The sequence below is a fragment of the Lutjanus erythropterus genome, chromosome 14, assembly GCF_056507025.1.
Source record: "Lutjanus erythropterus isolate fLutEry1 chromosome 14, fLutEry1.hap2, whole genome shotgun sequence".
Taxonomy (NCBI): domain Eukaryota; kingdom Metazoa; phylum Chordata; class Actinopteri; order Lutjaniformes; family Lutjanidae; genus Lutjanus; species Lutjanus erythropterus.
The window spans coordinates 9,493,090-9,502,021 of record NC_139330.1 but is presented as its reverse complement, the minus strand read 5'-3'; the positions used below and the strand labels follow the sequence as shown (position 1 = coordinate 9,502,021).

Below are 8,932 nucleotides of genomic sequence, written 5' to 3'. Positions count from 1 at the left end.
ATAAATCAAATGCAGACTTGTGCATCTGTAGTGGTGAAACTTCAGAGGTCAGAAGTCCAATCAAAGCAGCAAAGACCAATGAATTGCAAATTCAACTGTTTGTATACATTTATGAAAAGCTCATTAAAAAAGGAAGTATGGCTGTCAGAGGAAGCATGAATTAAGCAAATTCTGCCCTTAAGAGGAGCATGTAGATTTGCATTGCCCTTTTGAATTATAACATGGAGTCTATATTTACTGTGGTGCAAACCGAATGCTGTGGCTCCAGGTAAAGCAAACACACAAAGCACAACCATAGATGAATATATCATTCTTATGGGGCAAGGCTGTCACTTTAATTGAGACGTTGACTATTGCATATTCAAGTATGTGCTGCACTCAGCCGCTTTAGCCAATCATGAATGCTGTGCACTGCCATTGGCTGAGCTGCAGAGAGAGCTGTGTACTGTGCTCTGAGGGGCGGGCAGGGGGGCTCTCTATCTCCTCTGCGCTCTCCCATTCAACCTCTGTAGTCAGCAGAACGAGAGGCTGAGCGGAGCAGCAGCATCCACGGCTACAGCATCCTGCAGATGACTCTGCTCCATGGAGGAGTGGGAGGGAAGAAAAGAACAAGTGCCGGAGAGAAAAGGCTAGATCCGCAGATGGAGAGAAACTGAAAGGGGAAGAGAGACACAGGAGGAGTGAGAGTGGGAAATGAAAGGAATTGAGTAAACACCGCTGCCTGCCTGAGGACCACTGCAGCTGTACTAAATCTGGGGCTGTCAGGCCAACCCTCAGCAAAGCAGTGAGTGAGAGAGGCGAGGGAGCAGAGGAGGAAAAGAAGTGATTTCAAGAGCTGATCTCATCACTCCACACAAGCAGGGATGGGATCCCCGAGAGCCTCCCCGTCAGCAGATCAAACTTCACACAGGAAAAGTGCCTTCGGATCACCAGTCTGAGTCTTCACAGGAGTGAAGAAAACAGGAAAAACAAGAGAGTTATCCTGTTGGTTCCCGAAAGGTGAAACCAGGTACAGGAACTTTGACTACTGCACTGCTGAGTACAGCCCAGCTGCTGTCCTCTTCCCAAGTCCCCCCTCGGTCCTCCCTCGCACCTGCCTGCTCCTGGTGAATGTCTTCTCTGTGTGCACTCCCACTGCTCGGCAGTTGAACACACTCATGGTCGATGCCAAGGGAAGGAACATGAAATGTCTGACTTTCTTCTTAATGCTTCCCGAGTCGGTGAAAAGCAAGTCAAGTAAGAGCTCCAAGAAAGGGAATGCCAGCGGCGGCTCCAAGCTGCCCCCAGTCTGTTATGAGATAATCACTCTGAGGAGCAAGAAGAAGAAGAAGATGGCAGCGGACATTTTTCCAACCAAAAAGCCGGCATCCACCACCACAGTGCAACAGTACCAGCAGCAGAACCTCAACAACAACAACACCATACAGAACTGTAACTGGCAAGGACTCTACTCCACTATAAGAGAAAGGTAGGTACAAGCAGCAAGCCTCTTTCTGAATCATTTCTGCTGCTCTCAACTGTTTTAATCATCATTACATTCAGGGAAGATGAATTTAAAATTTTAATTAGAACATTTTTAAAAGTTGAATACATAAGAACTGCAAGTTTGACTGTATTTTAATTGCCAGTTTCAAGAACAGAACATAATTTAATTGAAAAAATGTATCTCAAAACATTTACGTAAGGTCATTACTTGTATATTGAGGTCATAGCAACATCAGGGGACTCGCCTTCCTTATGGGGACAAACGCAAGTCCCCTTAAAGCAAATCAGTAAATTTTAGGGAGAAGACTTGGGTTAGGGTTGGGTTTAGGATAAGGAAATTAATGTAAATTAATATAATCCTCTGAAGTGATGGAAATGCCGCTCTGTGTGTGTGTGTGTGTGTGTGTGTGTGTGTGTGTGTGTGTGTGTGTGTGTGTGTGTGTGTGTGTGTGTGTGTGTGTTTATGTGCGTGTGGGTGTGAGTATGGGTGGGTGTTCCCGCTGCCCTGCCCTCAATCTGCTGGGGGTATCTCTGTTTACACCCTCTCCCGCTCTTGCAGACTCTGCCGCTCTGACATAACAGAGGGCGGACAGGCACCGGGTGCGTTTGATATGCACAACAGGCAGAGGCTGCTCTGGAACTAAAAGCAAAATATTTACCTTGGCCTATCAGTAAAAGACCCCAGCTGTCCAGAGCAAAATGTGTGCTTTCCGACCTGGCTTTGTTGTCTCTCCAGAACATCATGGGGCTGTTTACCCACCCCTGTGACATGTTCCACTACTCAATAATATATGAACGCAGCTTTATTGTTGGTCCCATTCTTTCACAGTGGGGATTTTCCATTCAGTGCATTGTCTAGTTAGCCTGGCATCACACATAGATATAAAGAGTTTAAGGTGAAAAATGACTGACTGTTGTTTGTGTTTTATTGTGCAATGCAACATTTTTAAATCAATAAAATATCCTGGTTTGGCCTGAAGCAATTGGAACATTTTATACAATTATAAAACTCTTGTTTTCAAGTTAGCAGAAAACATAAATATACCCATAATTTACTATTTTGGGATGAACATATGCTACAGACTCTGGCCACTCATTAGTGTGAGTTTTATTCTCATAAAATACACATACATGAGTTCATATGCATTGATTCTCCTTCAAATCTGTTATGAGGCACTTACATATTGTTGATTCCGAAGGTCCCTGTGGACAGAGCAGTAGTGTTTACACCTCCACGGCCACAAAATATAACACCAAAAATAAAATTATCTCTATAAAATTCTCCTTCTGCTTCCTTTTAACTGGATTATGCAGCTTTCACTGTAACTTTCCCTGGGAAAAATGTAAACACAGACTCATTTCATCTGATTTCACTGAGAGTCCGACCCAGCGGCAGGCAGCAAGAATAACTATATAACCAATCTTCTTGCGGATGGTCTTGTTTGCTTATGTAGGTCATATAGAAGTGTTAGCATTATACAGAGATGGTTTCATAACCAGTCAAAAACTCCTTGTAGTAGCTTTAATCTAAATTGCATCTTCTCCTCTTCTTCTCTCTTGAAACAAATGTAAAGAGTGACACATACATAATTCATTTTCTCCTGTCTTTTTGTTTCTTTCCCCTTTTAGAAATTCAGTAATGTTCAACAATGAGCTGATGGCAGATGTTCACTTTGTGGTGGGTCAGCCTGGAAGGACCCAGCGGCTGCCAGGACACAGAGTAAGAATTTTCATCAACCATCAAAATCGCAGGGAGGAAATTAACAAACGAGCAATCAGGCCCAGTGTTGTTCATATCATATCAGCATAAAAATAATCTTCCTCGTTGCCAGCGGTAATGGAACTAAAATCCTTTGTGCTCCAGTCTCACTTCCGCACCATGTGTCTTTTCGAGACAGTCCTCAATTATTTATGTAAATGAGGCTGAAGGATGGAGGCACAGAGTGAGCGAAGGAGGAAGGGATATCCTCTTCAGCAGTCATCTCGCACAGAATGGATCGCCTTTGTCTCTGATTTAGCTCAGTTTTTCAGAGAATGCTCTGCAATTACTCAACTTTTTGTCACACACATCCAACGGCACATGGTTACAATGACGAGTTATGGATTAAGGTGCATTCAACTCTGTCTGCCTCTCACATCCTGGAAATACTTCTGTACTCATTCGTTTGATTATCTTTTGAATTTGAATGACAGTACAATGAATCTACTATAAAAAGATATTATTATTATAATTGGGCTCATATTTATCCTGCAGCTGTAACCTGCAGGTCGACATGAATTTTTTGTTTAATCCGCCCTCTGACCTCATTGCCTTCTCAAGATGTTCACATAAATGATTGATTACGGTTTAGAGTTGCCTCGACTATGCGCCTCATCTAAAAGCACATCATTATGTCTACTCTGTTTGAGTATGATTGCAACATTCACATTAAATCTGCTAAGTGATTCTGCAGTCATGAATTTGGCTCGGCTATTCATTCCACATCTAAACTGTCGGATGAACCCTGCATGGGTCATCTTTTTTGTTCTTTATATGGGACCCAAATGTATTATCTATGATTGGTAGCTGCAGAGCACTTTGAGCCTTTATAGAAAGCAGTTATGGAAGGACACTGAGGATGACTTGACTGCACTTTATGCTGGGACATTATGCCAATGGGATATAATGACGTTCAGGGCAGCAATCTTTATTGTGTCCATTTGGCAGGCATTCAGATATGCATCATGATTTAATTTATTAGTTATATCCGTACAAGATGGAAGATGGAGCACACAGTTAAAAGCAGTAATTTATGTGAACATCTGTAAAAGACAATGGGTCAAAAGGTGAGACCAATCTTATTCTAATATGCACTATTTATATACTCGTCTCTAAATCCACATGGTAAATAAGCTGTCTTTGAGCTGACCTCTCTGTATGAAAAAAGTGTGTAACAACAACAACAGCATTGTTTTCAAAAACCCTTATTTGCATGGTTTATTTTAGACTGGGTTCACAGCAATTACCTGAGAGGAAGTCTGTGTGCCTTTTTTGAGAAAATTTATACCACCCACAAACCCACCTACACATACTTTTACTGCGCGTGCACACACACACACACACGTGCACGCACAGACCTAAAACAAAAATGTACTTGAGTATAATTACAGAATTCACAGCCTTGCTCATTACTGAAATTATTAGCAGCATTGTGTTGCGTCTGATTTCATCATAATAAGTTCGGATAAGTCATTAATTTCAGTAAATTGAACTTATTCTGCACTCTGTTCACTTGTGTTATTAGGATTTCTTGTTGTGTGTGTGTTTTTTTTTTTTTTTATCAGAGGCAATCTTATTCATTAGAAATCTGTCTCCCTGCCCTCGGGGGAAATAGCAACTGGCTGAGTTCTGCTCATTATGGGAGAAACTCAACAGGTTCAGTCCCTCCAGTGATTAGAATTGAGGCATTGTTCAATATCCACGAAGAGATTTGTGCTTTTACGTAAAGAGAACTTCATGTGGACTAATTACATTTACTGCAATTCCCATTTCAAATAATCTCTCTCTTTTATCGACTCTCACCGTACTGCACATGTCATGAGGTTTCCAGCGAAATAACAGATGAACTTGGGCTTGTTTTCATTTCTCTTTTCACTCCGTCGCTCTGTTTTCTCTTCTTCTTCCAACAGTATGTTTTGGCTGTGGGCAGCTCAGTGTTCCACGCCATGTTTTATGGCGAACTGGCCGAGAACAAGGATGAAATCCATATTCCAGATGTGGAACCGGCAGCATTTCTGGCTATGTTGAAGTAAGGATTCTCCTCTGTCTGAACTCAACATAGAGTACTTCCTTCAACTGTCCCCGTTCTGTGATCTTGTATTGCCTTCTTTAAACAAATAATGTCATCTTTATGTGCCCAACAGCTATTTCAATTTGATATATTGATGTGATGCACTCACTTATATTGCCAGGCAAATGGAATAAAGTGTTTCTTCCTCTATCTCGGAGATAGATTCTCTACCTATCTGTCTATTTTCATTACGTTCATTTCATTATATTTTCACGATGAATCATTCCATATTGTTCTCTACCTCCTCCTGGCTTTTCCTCCATCACTTTTATTTCTGAGTTTTGTTTTCTGTGTCCTTGCAAGCGAGCTACAGTAGGTGGTAGACGAGGGTGTAGGAGGAATACTATTTGTTGGCTGGTTTGATTAGTTTGCACAGAGATTTCACTGTTTAGAATCTCATTTAATCATTTTTTGACATGGTTTTCAACCACAATCGACCACAAACATCAAATTAAGATATTTTTGTCATATTTATCATGCTCTCCGGCCTGCTTTTACAATATAATTATGTTCTTAACAAACATGTTTACACCATGTTGTTTTACTTGTCTGTTTGATCTGTTGTCTATGAAGCTGAGAGTCACGTTTTTATGTCAACAGGTACATTTACTGTGATGAGATTGACCTGAGTGCTGACACAGTGTTGGCCACTCTTTACGCTGCCAAGAAGTACATTGTCCCTCACCTGGCACGTGCCTGCGTCAACTTCCTGGAGACGAGCCTGAGTGCCAAGAATGCCTGTGTGTTACTCTCCCAGAGCTGCCTGTTCGAGGAGCCAGAGCTGACACAGCGCTGCTGGGAGGTGATTGATGCCCAGGCCGAGCTGGCGTTACGCTCGGAGGGCTTCTGCGACATCGACGCCCAGACCCTGGAGAGTATCCTACAGCGGGAGACACTCAATGCTAAAGAGATAGTGGTATTTGAGGCAGCGCTCAACTGGGCTGAGGCTGAGTGCCAGAGACAGGAGCTCACCTCGTCGACTGATAACAAGCGCAAGGTTTTGGGCAAGGCCATGTACCTGATACGTATCCCCACAATGGCTCTGGATGATTTTGCCAATGGAGCGGCCCAGTCGGGCGTGTTGACGCTTACTGAGACCAATGACATCTTCCTGTGGTACACAGCAGCCAAGAAGCCTGAGCTGGAGTTTGTCAGCCAGCCTAGGAAGGGCCTGACACCCCAGCGCTGCCACAGATTCCAGTCCTGTGCCTACCGAAGCAATCAGTGGCGCTATCGGGGCCGCTGTGACAGTATACAGTTTGCTGTGGATAAAAGAGTTTTCATCGCTGGTTTTGGACTGTATGGATCTAGCTGTGGCTCAGCAGAGTACAGTGCCAAGATTGAGTTGAAACGTCAAGGAGTACTGCTGGGACAAAACCTCAGCAAATACTTCTCTGACGGTTCCAGCAACACCTTCCCAGTATGGTTTGAGTATCCGGTCCAGATCGAGCCCGACACCTTCTACACTGCCAGTGTGGTTCTGGATGGGAACGAGCTGAGCTACTTTGGACAGGAGGGGATGACAGAGGTGCAGTGTGGGAAAGTGACATTTCAGTTCCAGTGCTCCTCGGACAGCACTAACGGCACCGGTGTGCAGGGGGGACAGATTCCTGAGCTCATCTTCTACGCCTGACAACCCCTGCACACACATTTGACTTGATTTTCAGAGCACTTACGGAAAATATCAAATATCACTTTGTGCATAGTGTCACTTTCTGTTATTTATTTTTGTCACAATTGTTAAAAAAAAATCTAATCTCAGACCTCTGAGAGGGTCTTGTGTGTTTTTAATTTCAGTAATTGGTCCACTTGAGTAGGACCAGATTTATGTTTCAAGATGTTGAATTGTCCAAATACACGGATAAACAAAAGACCTAAAAGATTAAAAAATATCTTGCACTAAAAGTGCATGTATATATGAATATATGTAAATTCTGAAATGTATATGATGCCACAATTGTGGCCAATGCTGCCCACAAAGATATCTTATATGATGAATATGCTACAGTATGTTTATTATTTCTATGCTTGCATAGAATGCACATATATAGCAGCAATACTTCACATTCTATATTCTACAATAAGCATTTCATGTCATGACTCAGTGAGGGCCATCAGCATTATTAAGGAAGTGAAAAAGGCTGTATGATACTCAACATCAACATACAGTTTCATTAGGCATTTGTATTCGAGTGGTTTCAATTGAATCTGCAGCTTTTTGATACTTTGAATCTAGTACCGGGGCACTTAAACAGGGCTTGAGGGGTCTTAGATTAGGGAGCACTAGATATAATCAGACACATAACCCCTACAGTATCTCTCTGTAGCATGTTGCTCTGCACCTACACTCATCTCAGTCACTCCAGCAAGGCTTCGTTCAGATCGGTCTGATTTTGTTTACAGTGAAAAATTTACTTTAAGTTATTTCCATTCACCACCACACGGTTGAGTGAAAGATTTCTTTGGTTTCCTACCTAAATCTGTCTGCATTGCAGTTCTTACAGCATGGGCAAAACTGTTCCACTTCATCTGACATGTAGTACTAATTGTTCTGGCGCCTTTGTTTTGTTTACAGCAAAAAGATCAATGATTGATTCAGTGTAAGAAGCTGTTTATCTTATGGACTTTTACTTCTCTTTGTTGAAAACCCTGTGCACTCTGAACCGCTGAGCACTCCCTCCCAATGTGATCATACAGCATCAATATTTGCAGAAGCATACTGTATATGCTACAGAATTGCACTGATGTTGGTTTGTATTTGAATTTGTTATTTTGTTTCGGTTGTTCTTTTTAATGAGGCAGAATTTTTTTTTATTTACTGTGCTACTGAATATTTTTTTCTGGTGTAGGATAAACATCCACAGGCTTGTCTGCTGACGACAATGGATGGACAAACTGGTGTTCATGTCCTGTGTTTACGTGCTACAGTGCTGGGAGACCAACGAATGTGTATGATTGTTGATGATGCAAATAAACAAAACAAGTGGTACATATCGGTCGTACATCCCATCTGTAAAACGTGATAACGCCAAATTCTTTGTCTGAAATTAGGAGATGGGGCCAGATGATGCCCTTCGGCATGGCAGTGATTTACAATGCCAGGAAGAGCTGTCTGTTGATTGATGATCCCTCTCTTCATGCCACTTACACACCCTGCTTTTTGTCTGTCAAACTCAAACACTATTCTGCATCCCACTGAACTACACAACGTTACACCTCCCCCTCCTTCATATGAATTTTAATAGGCTACAACTCTTTAATATGGCTTTTTTATGTGCAGGTGGGAAGACATTGACAGCATGGCAAACAATCTCTACAGTCTTGAATTCTTAAAGAGTGCAATCACAAAGAAAGCCTCCTTGACGTGGCTATCATGTTTTAAAGTTTCAAGAGATAGAGAGTGAATGATACTGTCTAAAAACCCTAAAGTGTGTAATTCCCTGCATGCCACGCTGGCTGTCTGACCCAAGGTCAACTTGATATGTCTGTCTGCTGATAAAAAAAAGGTCACAAAAGAAGATTTCTGCTCCTGTCCATATCTTTTACTAAGAAATACTGTCACAGAATGGCTGCACTTCTGTTGTAGATGAAGTTAAAAATTCCAGTCACAGACAGAA

The 8,932-nt window shown here is 42.2% G+C and overlaps 1 protein-coding gene across 1 annotated transcript; it reads left to right on the top strand.

Annotated features, from left to right (window-relative positions):
- Positions 1-481: 481 nt before the first annotated feature.
- Positions 482-8,306, top strand: btbd3b (BTB (POZ) domain containing 3b). The gene is made up of 4 exons (XM_084736122.1): positions 482-1,468; positions 3,115-3,205; positions 5,155-5,273; positions 5,916-8,306. Exons 1-4 carry the CDS (start codon positions 1,158-1,160, stop codon positions 6,946-6,948), a joined length of 1,554 nt encoding a protein of 517 aa, XP_084592248.1. The 5' UTR covers positions 482-1,157; the 3' UTR covers positions 6,949-8,306.
- Positions 8,307-8,932: the final 626 nt, after the last annotated feature.

Excerpts from the sequence above, each read along its gene's own strand:
- btbd3b (XM_084736122.1), top strand. The coding sequence starts at position 1,158 with ATGGTCGATGCCAAGGGAAGGAACATGAAATGTCTGACTTTCTTCTTA. Across the intron at positions 1,469-3,114 it reads TACTCCACTATAAGAGAAAG|AAATTCAGTAATGTTCAACA; the intron begins GTAGGTACAAGC and ends TTCCCCTTTTAG. Across the intron at positions 5,274-5,915 it reads GCATTTCTGGCTATGTTGAA|GTACATTTACTGTGATGAGA; the intron begins GTAAGGATTCTC and ends TTATGTCAACAG.